Source organism: Grampus griseus, assembly GCF_964374135.1.
Source record: "Grampus griseus genome assembly, chromosome: 1".
Classification (NCBI taxonomy): domain Eukaryota; kingdom Metazoa; phylum Chordata; class Mammalia; order Artiodactyla; family Delphinidae; genus Grampus; species Grampus griseus.
In genome coordinates, this window is record NC_139017.1 from 86,914,876 (window position 1) to 86,933,442 (window position 18,567).

General features: G+C 53.6%; 1 protein-coding gene across 1 annotated transcript; it reads right to left on the reverse strand.

The window, feature by feature from the left end:
* Nucleotides 1-17,243: 17,243 nt before the first annotated feature.
* UBL4B (ubiquitin like 4B) lies at nt 17,244-17,762 on the reverse strand (the record flags this gene model as incomplete). Its single annotated transcript, XM_082671396.1, has 1 exon — nt 17,244-17,762. Exon 1 carries the CDS (start codon nt 17,742-17,744, stop codon nt 17,244-17,246), a length of 501 nt encoding a protein of 166 aa, XP_082527522.1. The 5' UTR covers nt 17,745-17,762.
* Nucleotides 17,763-18,567: the final 805 nt, after the last annotated feature.

Consider the following 18,567-nt stretch of genomic DNA (forward strand, 5'->3'; position numbering starts at 1 on the left):
GGGCTCTGTCACCACCTGGCCTTGGACGGGTGTCCAGCAGGCTCCACAGAGGTTAAAATCCACCGGGCTGGAGGCCAGGAGCAGCCAAAGTGGCTCAGGGCGAGCCTCTGTCTCCCTAACTCTCATCACCTGTGCAGTCTCCGTGGAGCTGAGGACAGAGTGCCCCGCCCGTCCCCGCCCCACCGGCTCTTAGCCGGCCTAACAGTGGACTGACCATACCAGCCCGTGCCCGAGCTCACGGCGGGGGGCGTGGAGAGCAGGTACTCTGAGCCAGGAGGCCGTGCCACGCAGGCCACACTTCCTCTGTGCTTCACCGCCAGCCAAGCACACAGGCTGTGTGTGTTTCCTATACCAAGGCCGCCAGCTGCTGGAGTGCAGAACCAGCGCCCAACCTGTTTCCAGAAAATCCGCCCCTGGCTCCCAGCAGTGGGTGTGGAAGGGAGGCACGCATTCATTCAGCGCTGGTTGGTAGCTAGCATGGCGGGGTGTCACAGCACCCTGGGGAGACAGACCTGAATCTGAGTCCTGGCTCTGTCACTCACTTGTGACTCCCTTGGGGAGCTTACTTAGACTCTCTGGGCCTCAGCTCCTTATCTGTGAAAGGGATAATGTTATCTACTTTGAAGAAAGTTGTGAAAGTTAGAGTGATTACAAAGTGTCCGGCACATAGAAAGCGATTCTAAAAGGCAGTCACCTCTACTACAGTGGGCGGATGAATGGAAGCATCTCCTCGTGGGTTCCAGCTTCCGTGCTCACGGGCCCCAGCATTCTCCCGAGTCTTTCCTCCAGCATCATCTCTTCGGCCTAGAAGGCCCTCCCCCTTGGTTCCCCTCATCAGAAGCCTTTCTGCCCTTCAAAGCCCCATCTAAGTGTCACTCCTCCCTGCTGTCACCCACAGGATGTTCCTCGGGGAGACTCTGCCCACACTGAGGACCGGCCACACTGCTTCCCTGCGAAGTAGGTGATTGGTGATTCTTCTTCCATTACTGCTGTAAGATAGTTAAACAGGAATCACAGATTCCATGTTACAGATAGAACAGTAAAAGCCTGAGGTATCAGGTGACTTGCCCAAGGTCACATCCAGCTGCTAAGACAGTCAGTTCTAGAACTCGGGGCTCCTAAACCCAGGGCTCCACTTTCTCCCTCATCCCTGCTGCCTGTGGCTGAGATTCTTGAGATGGAGACACCAGGACTCTGGGACCTTGGCCAGGAAGTCGGCCACAGGTCTCAGCCTGGGCCCAGGACGACTCCAACCTGGGAGGAATCTGCTCTGAAGACAAAGGATGATTCCTGGCAAGGAGAGTCGCTCCTACTTCTGCTCCAGACAAATGGGAAGCTGTCACAGGTTCCATGATAAATCTTTTGGCTAAAGATGATGCTTCACTTTGAGCTTGTTATATGCACAGTCTTTGGACATCATACAAGTCAATTACGGAGACCAAGTTCTCAGCACTGAGCAGAGATGTTTGCATTGAATGGCTAAAACAGAGCCAGAGCCTCCCAGGGACCTGGTTGGGAAGCTGGTCGACTTCAAGTTTGATGCTGGGGGTGACTGTAGAGTGCTGAGACCTGCCCCAGGAGCCCGGTGGGAAAGGTCCCCCATTCCCATTTTAATGGCCTGCACTCTGTTTGCCCTGAGGCCACCACAAGTCTTCTGGGCAGGATTATTCACAGCCAGGATTATTCTGCCTATTTTATAATCCCCAGCCTCACTCTCAGCTGCCTGGACTTGGGGAAACACCAAGTACAGAGCTGCAAACTGGGCCTTGCTTCCCTAGCCCTGAGTCTCAGAAGCACTTCCCTATACCCTGAGGAGCTCCTTACCTGAGCCTGGAACACCTCCAGGTCAGCTCTCTGCCCCCCAGAACTCCCCAGAACCTCTCACGCATCACAGTTTGCGGAGGCTGGCCCCTGGGAACTGCTCCAGGCCAGCAGATCCAGCTTTCCCTCACTCTCAGACCCTAAGAGAAGCACACGGCTGGTCCTCTGAGGCCAGGAATTTTAAACCTAGTATGTTTGTTGTTCCAAGAGGATCTTTCTCTGGCCTGAGCCTGGCTTTCGGTGGTGCAGAACCAAGGTTTGAGGTCCCATCAAGAACATAGGGGATGTGAGTTTCACTCAATCGCTGCGTGGCTTTGGGCAGGTCTTTAATCTCTCTGGACCGTAATTTCCTCATCTAAACATGTGACAAATGGTCCATCCTAGCTCCAAAATGCTAAGAGTCATTCTCTGGGATTCCAAGAAGGCAGATGGAGATGGCTGGAGCATAAGAGGAGGGGGCTGGGGATGGTAAGAAATAAGGAGGTGAGAGATTAAATGGAGAGGGCAGAGGTCTGAATCACACTTGAATGTCATGCTAAAAAGCTTAGATTTTATTTTAAAGGTAATGGAGAACCAGGGGAAAATTTTAAGCACGGGAGAAGAGTTGCCAGATTTAGCAAATACCAAACATCTATTTAAATTTAAACTGGGCATCTTGTATTTTATCTGGCAACCCTGCATGGAGTGACAGAGAAAGCTCTCTGGCCACTGAGTGCAGAATGTATTGTAGGGGATAAAATTGGAAGCACAGACCATTGAGGAGGTGATTATATTCCAGGCAATAATTACAAAAGTTAATATTTGTTGAATACTTGTTTTTGCCAGGCACTGTTCTAAGTATTTTGTGTATATAAATTCATTTAATTCTCATAACAAGGTGTGGTATCTAGTATCATTTCCATTTTACAGGTGAGGAGACGGCAGCACAGAGAGGTTAGGTCACTTGTCTAGGTCACACAGCTAGTTAGTGGCAGACTTGAGGTTAGAGTCCAAGGCCCACGTGCTTAACCACCGTGACATACTGCCACCCCTGGCGGCCATGAGAGCCCAAACCCAGGCCCTGTAGTGGGAATTGGATGACAGTCAGAAGCTGTCTTGAAGCCCCAGCCCCTCGGGTAGGGGTTGGAACACTGTGACTGGCAGAGAAGTGAGAAGGGAGGCTGTACCACAGTGACATATTTTCAGATCACTTGGTATTTTCAAAGCAGGAAGAGGAGCTCAGAAGAAAAAGAACTAGCATCTCTTCAGCATCTACCAAACACCAGGCAGGGAGCACAGCAATCCTCGAGGTGTTTAGGAGGCACAGTCAGCGGGGCGCAGTGGTGAACTGCACATGGAGTGAAGGAGGACTCGATGGTTCTGGTTTGGGGTAGCTGAGGGCCACATTAACCACAGGTCACTGGGGACAATGAGCTGAAGGGCATCTGGGCCCCAGGTGTGAGGGACTGGAGAGAAGAGGCACCTAGTCCAGGACATGCTCAACTTATCAGGTACAAGACCATGAGGCAATTGAGGCCCAGAGAGGTTAAGTAACTACGCTGGAGTCACACAGAAGATAGGTGTCAGGGCAAAAACTGGAACAGAAGTCTCTTGACTGTGTCTGGGGTGCCTAGCACAGATAGACCCCTGGTCTAGGTTCAGAGATGGGGTGGGGATGGAGACACCCCAGATCACAAGTCGTGACCAGTATTTGGGGGCCACTGTTTGATGCGGGTTCAGGCAGTGCCTACGCGCTCAGCTCTCAGAGCAGACTGTGCCCCTTCAACTCCGAAACGAAAACTGAGGGCAGAGCTGGGCTGAGTTTTAGGCACTGTGAACCAAAACAGTCTCTGCAATGGTTTTCTCCATCTGTAGAAAGAGAAAAATATCTACAGCAAAGTTGTTTTGAAGATTAAATCAGGTTAAATAAATGGGAAAGCCATGAGCCATGCAATGTAATCTGTGATTGTGCTATTATTCCATTCTTCTGCCTCTGCCGCTACTCCCTCACCCTTTCCCTCCTCCTCCATCTTCCTCTCTCTCCCCCACTCCGCCCTCCCATTTTCTCATCTTTTCTCCCCTCTTTTTAGGCCTTGGGGCAGAGCCTGTTCCAGGGAGTGTCTGCAGATAAGCAGCCTAGAAACAAACGTGCAGCCTCACATCTCCACCAGCCTAGCTCCCTCCTCCTGCCTCTGGCCCTCCACCCCCGACACACACACTCACATGCCACACAGGACAGCCCACTACATCGGAGACCAGTCCAACTGGCCTCCTCTCCAGCTGACCATCAACTCCCCTCCCTGCTTCCACATCCATGGGCCTCCCACGGGGCCCAGGGAGCCCCACCTCCTGTTGCCCAGGGAGAGCGGCCAAAGATGGCAATAGGGACTGCAGGGGCAGCACGAGAGGCCCAGGAGGATGGAGAGGCTCCGGCCCGGACAGCCTGGAAATGCACAAAGCCGATCCCTAGGGACCGAGCGAGAGACTGACGTCAAACCGAGGCTGAAAATATAGTTTGGAAAGTCACGCAGCACAGGGAAAAAATGAGCCACTCTCCCCAGCCAGAGACATGGGTGGTGGGGAAGGGACATGAATCCCAGCTCTTTAGAGGCTCCAAACAGCAGGGGTTGCTAGCCTCTAGACTGCCTGTCGAGAGGTCTCAGGGATTCCCAGTGTCTGATTCAGGGGCCAGGGCACCTGCAACTGCCCACATTCCTGAGAGCAGCCAATGCCCTGAGAACCGAGGGCCACCAAGGGAATCTAGGGGTGGTCCTGGCCGCCTCCCCCACACCCACCCCTGCCCCGGGCATCTCTGGCTAAGCTGCGGTGTGGTGGGTGACACAACCTCCCAGACCACACCCAGAGGCTCCAGAGAGCCAGGGCCAGTGCCTTGGTGTGGAGGTCAAGGTCCATGATGGCACTAAGCTGTGACATGCAGCCTGCCCAGGGAGCCTGTCTTCCCACCTCATTTTCTCCACCCACCCGCCCTCACAAGTACATAAGAGTTGCCCCTTTGAATAGGAGAAACTGAGGTCCAGAGCTGTGTTGGGTGGCCTGGTGTCCACCCCACAGGCAGTTCATGTCAGGGAGGGCCCAGAATCCTCTGCAGTATGAGGCTCTCAGAGACCAGACGTCCCGCTGCCCTCAGATGCCCAGGCATCCCCCTCAGACTGGTGTGAAAGGAGCAGAGGTGCCCCAGGCCTTGAGGGCTGGTCATGGGATTGGGGCTTTCTGGGACAACTAGCAACGGGCCCTCAGGGCCAGCGATGCCAAAGGCAGACATCCCTGCCCCTACCCATCTTGGCTCTCCATAAGTCCCCAAGAATTAAAGTAGTCCCAGGGAAAGTGACAGGGGTTCCCCACCAAAGCAACCGAGGTTACATTTTCACCACGTCGTGGCAACAGAGTCAAAAGAGAATTTGAGTTGTTGTAAGAAAATAAAGAAAATTGGATTCATCTCACCCCTGAGTTGGAGATTCAGATTCTTAGCTTCTACATACTTTCCTATCCCTGTGTCTTGTTCCCTCTTCTGGTCTGCCCCTTCGACCTCTCTTTTTAGCACCCAGCTCTGGTGGTGCCTACTCTCTGAATGCCCCCACCTCATTCCCTGCCCCCAGCAGCCCGACCCTCCAGGACAAACCGCGCTCTCCTCTGAGCTTCTCCACAGATGGGCCTCCTCGCGCTGCGTCTTAGTGTGTCACACATATGTCTGTCTCCTCCTGCAGGGCTCCTCCAGGGCAAAGAGGTGCCTTGGTCCTCTCTGCAACCTTCAGGGTTCGGCTCAATCCAGCCAGGAGGGCTTGGCTCACGTTCACAGAATCTAATCAAACAGGGTTCATTTGTATGTTATCCTCACAAAGACCCTAAAAAGACAACCAAGGGCTGGAGCCCTAGGCTGGGAGTTGGAGGTGTCGTCAGACTCCCCTTCTCTGGTTGCCGGTCCACAAACCCCTGGACCTCAGGGCTCTGACAATCCTGGGTGGGACTGGGTGGGAAGCAGAGACATTTGCATGAAAACCTAAGTCAGAGCATATCCCTCAGCTCAAAGTCCTGCCCTTGTTCCTCACCTCACTTGGGGTAAAAACCAAAGTCCTTAGCAAAACCCAAAAGCCCTGTGTGATCGGGTCACTGTTATCTCTTACCCTGTCTCATGCTGTGCTCTGCCTCCTTCTTCCTGTTCCAGCCACAGCAGGTCTCCTCCAACACCCACCTCAGGACGTTTGCACCTGCTCTGTCCCATGGCTCAAGTGTCACCTCTAGGGAGGCCTTCCCTGATCAGCCTATCTGAAACCACACACACGCACACATACACACAGTCATGTTCCCTCTACCTGTTCCCTGCTTTCTTCTTATCATTTATCATCAACTGATATCTATATATTTTATTTGTTTGTTTATTATTTCTCTCCCCCACTAGAATGGAGACTCGATCAGAGCAGGAACTTTTATCTGTTTGATTCTCATTCTTCTCCTAGTTGATTCACACTCCTCCCTTTAATATTCTGTAACTTAAATTCTGAGACATAAAGTTACCTACTGTTTTATGTTATGTTATGTTAGATGGTGAGAATGAGAGAGGAAAAAACAGTAAAATATTTGCTCAATAGAAATATACATATAAACATACTGATAAGGAAATCCTGTCCTAGTTTCTACAACTGGCAGAGTATTGATAATTCCCTTCCTCCACTGGATGGTCCTTGTTCCCTTCGCCCTCAGCAAGTACCTCAGTCAGCCATAGTCCTTGCAGGGTCGGGGTGGAGAATGTTGGGGCACATAGCAGACCCTCAAATGATATTTACTGAATCCATGAGGAAGAGGCTGGTCTACACATACCATAGGAAGTAGAAGGGAGCCCGTCTCTGATTTGTGTAGACAACCAGAATAGATAAACCGACTAAAAAGTTATACTCACAAGATAACTACGTGACTAAAACACCCAGATCGGGGGATATTCTCTTGTCAGCTTTCATTTCCCAAGGTGCTAGGACACATAGTCAGAGAGCTGTCACTCTGGCTGATGGTGCGGACCTACCTGCCTCAGTTTCCCCACATCAGTGGAGGGCTCTTTCAGGCTGGATGGATAGCAGGGCTTAGGCCCTGGGAGGCGGTGTGTGGGAGGGAGATGAAAGGCAGTCCCTCACGCTCCTGCGCACCTCCTTCCGCATCTCCCTCTGGATGGCGTTTTCCAGTGCCCTTATCAGTGCCTCCAACAAGGCCCAGGGGACCCTGGGAGACTGCCACCAGGGTTTCTGCTCGTGCCCTGAGAGCTCTCCACTCTGTCTGCAGGCCCAGAGCACCTACCTCTGCAATGGCTTCTCCTGCAGGCTATGAGCCTGGGTACTGCTCAGGACAACCAGGTCCAGGCAGGAAAGCCAAGTCCAAACCACAGCTTTCTGAAGGCCCAGCATCAGCCCTCAACCAGCCGTAGGCCCCAGAGAGATGCCTGGACTAGGAGCTCCCTGAGGGCAGGGGAAGAACCTGATGGTTCACTATTAGGTCTCCATCTCCAGCCCTGGGGCCTGGCCCGGAAGAGGCACTTGACACATAGATGCTGAACAGTTGCAAAGGCAGCTAGCAAGACAATGGGTAGTGCTCCTGGGAGGGGGCTGGGAGGGCCCCTGGGGACCAGCCAGATCTCACTTCTGCCCCTTATTGGTTAAGTCACTTGAGTTCTCTGAGTCTCCAATTATGACTCTTTATCTGAAAGGTGAGAATAACAATGTTTGTCTCACCCACTGTTTAAAGGTCGTGATGTGACCCTGTGTGTACCACTGGGTCGGGGGCTGGCAGGAGCACCAAAAATGCTGCAGTGCAGGCAGAGGCAGAACTGCCACTACCACACCTTCATGACACCCTGGTACCACTGCAGAGCTTCCACGGGGGCCTCTTCCACCAAACACTCCTCCCGACGCGTTCACTGATGCCTCCTGCCATGCTGTGTGCCGGCAGGAGCACCCTGTACCAACCAATGAATCAGACCCAGTAGGAGATGTATATGAGTTTATTACATGGAATTGGCTTTCATGAGTGTGGGGCCGGCTAAGCAGGTCCAAGGTCTGTGGGGCAGGCAAGCAGGCAGGAAGGGATGATCATGGGCGGGCTGAAACCCACAGGCACCAGCTGAAGCTGTTGGCCACAGGCCTGAGTCCCTCTCAGGGAAGACCCAAGCCTTCTCTGAAAAGGCTTCCAACAGAGTGAGCCAGGTCCCGCTGGGATAATCTCCATAATTTAAAGTCAACTGATTAGGGACTTTAATCACCTGTGCAAAATCCCTTTGCAGCAGCACCTGGGTTAGTGTTTGATTGAATAACTGGGAGATGGGGAGTGTATGCTACAAAATAGCTGCTGCTTCCTTTCTGTTCTCCAACTCCATGAGAGACTAGCACATGGGAATTCTAGCCAGGCCAGGCTACCAGGAAGCCATCACATACCCCATGGGCTTAAATCTGCATAAAGACACGGTAGTTACACTTCTCGTCAACATACAGTCACGGTTTACAAAGCACATTTCAATTCCATTGTCTCACATGATCCTCCTGACAGCTCTCTGAAGGGAACTGAATTATTTTATTTTACTGGTGACTTACCCAGCCTCACACACAGCTGCTAAGTGACAGAGTTGGGACTTGAGCCTCTGTTGACCTGTTTCATTCACATCCTCACCGGAGAGTGAGTCTGATAAGGGGAGGGAGGAGAGAAAAGCTTTGGTTACTGGATGCATTTTAGAGAAGGACAAAGGAATAGAGACCCAGGTTTGCAAGACAACCTTTGCCTACGTTTTGGTTTTGCTGGGGTCCATTCTGGATGATAACAAGATAAGGTGTCACGAGTAGGGGATTTTACTCTCCTGCATATGGTGCTAAAAAGGTACCATTGCTTTCCCCCAATTAAATTGAATCTGTTCCAAGATTCTATCCTACCTGTCCAGAGGGGAATTCAAGGTGCTGTTATTGGAGCTTCCTCTCCACTATCCATCAGAGGGCAGCAAAGGCTCTGGGGTTTCCCACATCACAGCAGCTTCAGGAAAGGGTCCACTGGCCTCTGTGCCCACTACCCACCAGCTACGCTCATGACCAATCCTCATTTGGTCTCTGCTGAGAGTCAACCTTCTCAGGCCACCCTCCTGCCGTTGTCCTCAGCGCCTGCCACCTCCCTGGAGCATGACAATGAACCGTGGCCCCTCCCAACATCCTTGGAGCCCCCATCCCTTGCCCTTTAGCCTGTTATCTTCCACACTTCCCTCCCACCATCTCCCCATACAAGACAATCCGGCGTAATCTCCTCAATGAACCTATATTTTTACAAAACAAAATCCAGGAGATGGTAAGAGTGGTCTTCTAGGTGCCTGACAACTAACTGGTGTTTTTGGCCTTACCACCCCAAAACAGCAGTAACAATGACAAAACTTACTGAACATTTATTGTATACTAATCACTTCACTTCTGTTCCTTCATTTAATCCTGTTAATAAGGTGCTATCATTATTAACCACTTTTACATACAAGGAAAACAGACAGAGGGCTGAAGTCACATGTCCAAGGTCAGCCCAGCTCACAAGCGCCTCCCAGCATTCTGACTCCAGGGCCTGCGCTCTAACACTGCTCTGTGCTATTTCTCCCTAAAATCGGTATAAGGCAAGGTGGCACAAAAGCCTGCCTGTGATCTTGGGATGGAGGAAGGACAATTAAGTCCTAAAAAAAAAAATCAAGTCACAAACTAAAATTGCAATAAATTATCCCACCCAGGTGGGTGGGGAGTAGGGAAGGGGAGTAAAGGATTCAGATGCTGGTTCTACTATCTACCAGCTCCCTGACTTATCCTCTTTGAGTGTCAATCTCCTCCATTATCTCCATTATAAAATGAGGATGGTGATCCCAACCGTCCAAGCTTGATGAGAGGACAAAAAGAGAAGAAGTATGTGAGAGCTCTTTGTAAACTCTGAATTCTGTAGATGTTCCACGTTAAGGGCATGGGGCAGAACATGTGCCTCGCCAGCGCCTGGGTGTAATAACCTCAGCCTTGGCAGCCCCAAACGAAGGACAGCCCGGTGCCAAGGTTAGGTCATTGTGCTGGAAGCTAGGAGACCAAGCAAGAAATTCCCTTTGAGACTGAGGCAGAGAGACAGAGAGTTTGCTTTCCTGTGCTAAAGATGCTGGAAAGCATAGAACTACATTTCCCAGACTTCTTTGCAGCTAGGGCCCACATGTGACCGAGTTCCACTAAGAAAATTCGTACATGAGACTTGGACGGGTTGGGGAGGGGAGGCGTGGAAGTAGAAAGAAGCAGCAGACAGCAGCTGGGCCAGGGAAGGTGAAGCCTCCTGGGTGAGCTGTGGGAGGTTTCCAGAGCCTGCTCCCTGGGTAGAGGGCAGCAGAGCTGTGTCTCCACCAGAGCAGCCCCGTGGGATGCTCGGGGGAATTCTCCTGGCTCTGTGATGCCTTGGCCCTCTCCAAGGTTCTATAAACTACCTAATGTCCTCTTATAAATTCCTTTCTGCTTAAATCAGCCAGAGTGGAATCTGTTCTCCCAGACTGGTATTGGAAGAGATTCCAAGCAAGAAACCCTCGAGGATATGAGAATCTGGGACTGGTTTCTGAACGAGTTGCATTTCCAGACAACAGAGAGCTGGTTAGCATCAGAAGACAGGATTTTAGCGGTGGACGGTTTCCTGGTGAAACAGCTACTGCTATCACTCTGAGGTCTCCACAATAAGGTGTCTGTGGAAGGCAAGGCTTCAGCAACGTGGCAGCTGCTGAGATAAACCTCTAAAATAAACTTTCATTGTGAAAAATTTCAAACCAACACAAAAATAGAGTTGCATGATCAACCCTCATGCACCCAGTTTCTACAGTCATCCCCCTATCATTGTCACTTCAGGAACTTCCTCTGTCCCAATTCACTGGATTGTTCTGAAGCAAATCTAATAGAACATTTCACCCAGAAGTACTTCAGCACTTCTCTAAAAGGTGACTTTTAAAAACATAACTACGATAATATTATCTCACATTTTAGAAGTTAACACTAATTCCTTAATATCGTCAAATATTCAGTCAATGTCTCATACTTCCCCATCGTCTTGCCTTTTGTTTTTTAACAGTTTGTTCAAATCAGGATCCAAATAACTCTATACACTGCAATTAGTTGACACATCTAAGTTTCCTTTAATCTATACATTTCCCTTCCTCTTTCTCTCTCTCTTTTATTTTTTTCTTCCTGTTGAAAAAAATGGGTCATTTGTTCCATAAAATTTCCCACAGACCAACCCCTCCCATCTAGCTTGTTGGAAAGTTAAAAACCACATTTCCAAGACTCTCTTTCAGCTAAGGTTTCATCACAACCTGGCTTCTCCCAGGCAGACCACCCACATGGAACTTGTAGGTAGAAGTGAGCCAGGTAAGAAGAGGCAGCTCTTCAGTGGGGCTGGAGGCAGCAGAGTCCCTGGGGGCACCCGTGGTGGGGACTCTGGGTTCTCCTCCCTGGAACCCGAGGAACCAAGTGGCAGGTGGGGTGGCAGTCTGGGTGTCTCTCTTGGCTGCAGTGCTCCTGGCTAAGTGTCCAAGCCTGGTCCCTTGGCCCTCCCAGGGATCCTGTAAGCCACCCCTCTCCATGCAATAAATCCCTTTAGGTGTGAACTGGTCAGAGCGCATTCTGCTGACTGCAGTAGAAATCAATGTGGGGTGGGGGGAGTAGAAGAAGCCTCAACGCTGCACAGCGCTTTAGGGTTTATAAAACACTTTCACATATATTGGGCGCTCTTAACCACCCCACGAGGAGGGCACTGCACAGATGAGTCAGACCAAGGAACCAAATCTCCCAGTTAAGCAGTATCTCAAGACTCAATCCCAAATCTTCAGATTCCAGCTTTCACACTGTTCTCTCTCACCAGCCGCCTCCCTCTCCTCATGGGCTGCCAGACTCACGGCACAGATGAGGGGTGTCTGGGGCTAAGATGGCCCCGGGAAATAAGGCAGCGCAGAGAGATGGTAGAGGCTATAGAAAGATGTCTCACTTTGCGTAGGATGAACATGCATCCTCCTTAAACCCCTCTGCCTGGTGATGTCAGCGACAGGGCCGCTTGGACAATGTCCTGCGGTCTGAGCACACCGACACTCTTCTCCTTTCAGCCAGGCTGCGCTGGAGGGAGGGGCAGCAGTGGTCAGGAAAGACGGCCATTCAGGCTAAAGCCCACTCTGTCGCCCCAATTCTGTCACCAAAGCCTCTTCGGGGTCCCTGTTCTTTTGTGTGTGTGTGTGTGTGTGTGTGTGTGTGTGTGTGTGTGTGTGTGTAACGGGGGTGCACTTGGAGCTGGTCAGGGAAATAAAGTGGAAGGGGGCCCAGGGGAGGACTGAAAGGACTGAGGCTTTCTCCAACATGTGGTCATTCAAGTTTAAGTAGCGGCAGTGGCCTGAGGTTGTCTGGATGAGAGGAGGGGCCGGGGAGGGGGGCTCCGAGGGCCTCCTCCCGGCCCTTTCTGATGGACAGCAGCTTTGATCCTGGGGTCTGCGGCTCATAAATAACGTCCCCGGCACGGGTGCCCTGGGACTTCTCCAAGGGCGGCTGGCTGACAAGGCCAACGCGGGCAGGCCTAGCCCCACTGCAGTGGGCCGTGACGGGTTTAATGGCCAGCAACCAACAGTAGTTACCTCAGATTTATCACCCTTCTACGAGGGCAGGGGGAGCCGCTAAAGGCTGCCAGGGAGCCCTTAAATCACTGTGATGGGAAACACTGTCAGAGGCAGCGGCGGGCAGGCAGGTAGGAGCCACCCTGAGGGCTTGGGCTTCCTGCTGGCTCCCTGGCTTGCAGTCCTTTCCAGACGGGGATTTACAGCCCTGGAGCCCAGAGGAGCCACGAAGCCCCCCATTGGGAGACAACAGGGACCACAAGAGCTGAACGAGAATGAGGGTGCCAGTGCAGCTGGATTGGCCCAGGCAGAGCCATGAGAGGGAGCACAGGGACCCAGCACCCAACCTGCTGGCCGCAGTGCCTGTGAGAGGGCAGCCTGCCACCTTGGCCAGCATTGCCTGGGCAGTGCCACCCTCCCGGAGGCACGTCCATCTGTGAGCAAGGCTGTTTGCGGCAACCCTCTGTGTGCAGATACCTGTGCCCTTTCTCTGGGTGTGTGTCTGTGTCGGGGTTTATATCAGCCAAAAAACATGCATGCGTACCATGAGGCCATTTCCCATCATTCTCGAGCACCGGGCTGGAGAGTTGTGCCTATGAATTAGTGTTGCACGAGTGTGCAGGTGGGGTGGAGGATGGGACATCATCAAAGGCAGTGGGTTCTGGGTCCTTGTCCATGCCCGCCTACTGGGTGAGTCTGCAAATACAAGAATACAAGAGAGAGGACACTAGGAGGACAGGGAGAAGAGCTGGTGGGGTTTAATAGAAGGGCAACTACAGATGCAAGGAATGGGAGGAAAGGGAAGGTGGGCAGGGGTGGGTGGAAAGAGACAGAAGGATTAGAGAAAGAGCTCAAAGGAAGTGCCCAGATGTCCACGCTATGCAGCCAACTCAGCCCCAAACATGGTCAGAGAGAACAGGAGGGAAAGGGTGGAGAAGAAGTACAGGAAGAAAAGCAGAAAGGACACGGAGAGGAGGAAGGTGCCCCAAGAGGGAGGAGTGGGGCGAGGCAGCCAGCGGGAGCACCATCTGCTCCGGGGGCCCGGGACCCGGCTTTGCAGCTTTCTCGTCTCAGCCGTCTCCGCCAGCAACAGCTGGCTCTGCAGCTGGATCTGAGCACAGGGCAATCTGCCCTCCTGCCAGTCCCCTGCCACAGGCTGGCAGCCACCCAGGCCCAGCTCAGAGCACAAAGAGAGTGATCCAGGCTGGGGCCAAGACGGGAAGCAAGCTCGCCACCTTGGAGAGTTCACACAGAGAAGGGAGCCTCTGCCCTCGGACATACATGGGCTGATGCCGGCACGCACGTGCAGCACCCTTGCAAGGCCCAACCGCCAGCCAACACACAAGTGTGTGCACCCACATGTCCATCTCCCTGTTCCCACGTGTCCTATGAGCGCTCGGGTCCTGACTACGATGTATCACTTAAACAGAGCAAAGTTGGTCCAGGCCACCTCTTCCTGCAGCCCCAACAATTCCTGGGCTTGGCCCTGCAAAGTCTCCCCTTTCTGTCCTTACATTTGCTGTGAGGGATCTTCTGGCTGGACTGCCTGGGCTCCAGCAGCCTGGACCCCAAAAGGCCAGGTGTGGACCCAGACACTGCAAGTGGCACAGAACCTAGAGCTCATTTCTGCAAACCTGGCTCTGCCACTATAGACCCCACCCCATGGGTGTGAGGTGTCGGGTGTCTGTGTTTGTGGGTGTGCACCTGTGGTGCGTCATGTGACTCGGGGTGTCACGGGACGCCCAGCCAGGTCGGATGCTGGGTGTGCTGAGCCAGGCGACAGTGCTCCAAGTGTGACGTGTGGACCCCTGGGTGTCAGGAAAAGTCCCTCAGGGGCCCTTTAACTACCCGCCTTCCTATCCTTCACTGGCGTCTGGCCCTTTGTGAGATCCCCTCCCTCTGAACTTGGGCAGGACCTGTGATTTGCTTCTAACTGTAGCATCAGGCATCAGAGTCTCTGGAACCCCTGGACCTTGTAAGCTCTCTCCTTCTACAACATCTACCAGAATTTTCATCCTGACAGACCATTCCCTGCCCCATCCTTCAGGGCTATGGGTAAAAACCATGCAGTGAGCTCTCCACACATCCCCAGATCTCTAGCCTGGGCTGTGGCTGGGCTTCCCAAGGCCCCTCTGCTGCACTGTGCAGCAAGGGACAGCAGGGGGTGCACTTCTCTCTAAACAGCCTTCTCAGGGAGATAGGGCTTCTTGTCCACAACCTAAGTCCCTAGCACAAAGCCTGGCACAAAGTAGGATCACCGTCAATCTTTATTCATCAAAGAATAAAGGACTTATGAAATAGCACACAAACTAGAGTGCTGTGTGTGTCTGCTTCTCTCAGAAAGACGATTTCGCCAGGGACCAGGGGACCAAGGGTGCTGGCCTGCAGTGTTGCAAGAAGGAGCTAGGAGGAGAGGCCAGACTTCTCTGTGGCTAAGAACGCAAAGCTGGAAACCTGGATGTGGTAGCCATCCTAAGATGCCTCCTACTTGAGCAAGGTTGTTACCTTTACGGACCTTGTGTCCTTTCATGGCAGGAGAGAGGTGCTGTGGTGAACTAAGTGGCAGAGCTACATGCCCAAGGCTGCAGTTTAAAAAGAGTGCCCCCCTATTCCCACCATCCTTCAAGTGGTGGGGCAGAGGAGGGGACAGGGGGGTTGCTGGCACAGGTTTCAATTCGCCTTTGAAATAAGGTGAAACAGGGACAGGGAAGGATCTCCAGGGCAGGCAGTCCAGGAGCTAGGGCTCTCCACACAGAGTAGGACTCTAACCCATTGCTGGAGTATGAGGGGCCACTCTGCCCCCAGCCTCCCAATATTCCGTCATACCTGTAAGTTCATCCATCAGGGGACAAAGCCTGTCACACCGCAGTGAGAAACGCAGCATTGAGTAAAATATCCCTGGGAGGGGGAACAGACGGAGGCAAGTCCCTGCTCAGTTCCATGTGGTGGTGCATCCTCTCCCAGGCTCAGCTTTTGTGGGGAGGGTCAGGCGCAGGGCCCCCCGGGAAGGGTGGAGTCAGTAGTGAGAGGCAATCACGGGCACAGAAGGGCGGAACAACGCTCCTTCCCCCCATTTTGGGCCTGGAGTCACCCTCCCCTGCAACGTCCGGGACGAGCAGTGGCGGTAGCTGCTCCCAGCAAGCCCTGACACTCCCGCTAACCAGAGACAACAAAGGCTTCCCCATCCCTCGTGCCAGCTTCTCTCTCAGCAAAAAGAATAAAACGGCCCACTTATTTTTATCACTCACAGATTTCCCGGGAAATGGGCTATTAGTTTCCCTAATGTAAAAATAATAGGCTCGTCCCCCTTGGTAGATGGTACAGCCCCAGCACGAACACACTCGAAGACCCGTCAGGAGGTCTCTCCTGTGGAGGCGGGGGGACCTGAGAGCAGGACCAGCCCCAATGGAGGCAGAGACACGGCTTCAGGAGTCTCTCCCTGCCACTGCCACTGCCACTGCCCCACCCCGCTCTTCACTGTCGAGTCTTCACGCCTCACCCTCACAAACACCTGGGGGGGAGTAAATAATATTACAACGCACCCCAGTTAATAGGATGCGGGGCCCCATAGGCCAAGGACAGGGTGCCTCCCAGGGACCTGGGCGCTGCTTGTTCCTTTCTAGACTGTGTCTTCATCCCCTTCCTTCTATCTCCATCCCACAGGATGGACCGACCGCGGTCACAGCACTTCTGGGACTTCGGGGCATCAGGCTCTCAGTGAGTTCCCTGCCCCCTCACACACGGGGTGTAGGGGCCCCCCAGGCCTTGGCAAGGGCCATTCTCTCACACCGAGAGCAGAGAAGGGCGCCTGGCTTTCCTGTGGTCTATGGGCACTGGCCCCTCCACACTGAGCCCAGGGCCCTGCAAGGCTGCAGCTGGCGCCTGGGCATTTAGTCACGCAGGCTGTACTCCGGTTTTATGTTGCTGCTTTACTTGTCACATTTATGACCTCTCTCTCCATCTAGGCTGCACGCTCTGGGAGGGCAAGGATCCCGGCTAGTACCAGTTTTGCTCCCGGGAAGCCTGGGCAGTGGTGGGCGGGAAATGGGGGGTGCTCAGTGACACCTGGTGATTGATGAGACTTGGGGCAGGGAGAGGTTGGGGGCACGGCTCCGTTCACACTGGCCACGGTGAATGTGTGACGATGCAACCGCCTTTTCTGCCTAAGCTTCCTGCTCTTCCTGGTCTGTGTGTGTCTCCCTGAGAGCTCCAGGCCTGGCACACAGTAGGTGCTCTCCCCCGACTCCTACCTCTGCTGTCCCTGCCCCTACCCCTTAAACTGTGGAAGCACAAGCAGGCAAACAGCAGGGAGAGCCTCACCCAAAGGGCAAGGGACAGCTACCTGGTACTTCTCCACCCCTGGCTGTCAGGAGGCCTGGGGGGTGGGCGCCATGGCCTGGGGATGGAAGAAAGGAACTCACATTATCTGTCTTTCTGTCCCCAAGGAGAAAGAGGGTCTGTTTAGAGCCACGGAGGTGTGCTGACAGCCTGGCTTGCTGCTGGGCATACAGCTGCCCAGGAGGTAGTGCCCAGCCTACAAGGGGGAAGCAGCCTTTGAGCGCCCCCTTTCAGGCTGCCCATGGGGCGATCAGAGCCCCTTCTAGGGGATGGTGATGGGGAGGGGATCATTCTGTGTTTCAGAGGGGAAACCACAGGCCCAAGAGAGGAGAGAGGGGTCCAAAATCCCTCCAGTTACTTTGAAATTTCAGAAAGGGGTGAAGATGCACGTACATCAGCAGGAACTAGTGGGGAGTCACCAGGGAGCACTTCAGGATGAGGCTGGGCGAATTTGAGCGTGCAAACGAGTAGGATGGCCGGTTTACTGCCTGGCCTCCTCCTCTTCCTCCTTGTCTCCGGGTCTCTGAGCCTCAGGCTCCCTTTCCCCCGTGGGCTCCGCGAGCGGCTCCTCGCTCAGGAGGTGGCGCGCCAGCCGCTCCAGCTCCCCCAGGCTTATCCTCTGCAGGCGTTCCTTGTGCTCCCGCCTCAGCAACTGCAGCACTGCCTCGGTGTCCTGGGGCCCAAAGTGTTTGGCTAGGACCTGGCCCAGGTGGTGCCACAGGGGCTGGGGCTGGTGGGCCTCCTCGGGCACCGTCTTCTCCAGGGGCCGCACAATGACATTGGTGGAGGCATTGGGCCCAATGCAGTAGTCGGAGAGATGCTTGTCATCCGCCAGAAGCTGGCCGCGGAAGAGCAGGTGCCGCTGCTCCTCAGGTGCCCGCAGCCGCTCGGACACCAGCTTCTTCGGCATGGCCACGCTCTGTCGCCCCGACACCTTCAGGCTACATCTCTGGCCCAGGAGCAGCTGGACCGTGAGGAACATCGGGCCGACGGCGGAATCAGGAGGGATTCATGCTCCAGCGGCTGTCCTGAGGGTTAAGGGGCTCTGCAGGAGAAGGTGGCTTCTCCTTATCAATGGAGGGCGGTGGTCCCAGGAGGCCCCGGCCCAGGAAGACAGCCATTGGCCAATGCACGGTGATGTCACAATGCTGCCTGCCAGAAGGCTCATTTGCAGAGCGGGATGTCAGGGAAGTCAGAGGGGGATTTGGGACACAGAACATCCTTCCTCCATGAGAGGAGAAAGGAGAAGAGAAGAGGAGAAAAGGAGGGTCAGGAAAGAAAACATAGGGCTAGGAGAAAGGAGAGCAGGAGGGGGAATGGGAGGGCCCAAAGGACAGGGTGGCAGAAGGAAACATGTCCATATTGACTCATTCAGCACTATATATTGGGTGCCCTTTCTGCCGGACCTGTTCCTGGGGAGAGATCGTATCACAATAGATACTTTCTGCCCTAATTTATCAAGTGTCTTTCTATCACGCACTTGACACGCTCTCTTGGATTGGGTTTCCCAGACACAAAGACAGGGATTCCCGTGCATGTATTTAGTTGGCAGGTGACCTCAGGATGTGCCAGTAGGTGGGCGAGAAAGCAAGTCGATGGGGGGTGGGGCAGCCCCCATTGCATCAGTGAGCAGATTGCCTTTGCGGTCACCTGGGAGCCCTCAGTCCCGCCAGGCGCTCTGGGAGGCCTCGTGGAATACATCTGCCATGCTGCCGGGGAAGCAAAGAGGCTGGATCCTTGTGTTCTCGGTCCTGCCTTTGGTCAGTGGGGTACTAACTCCTTGGCACTTGTGGTCTGAATGCGTG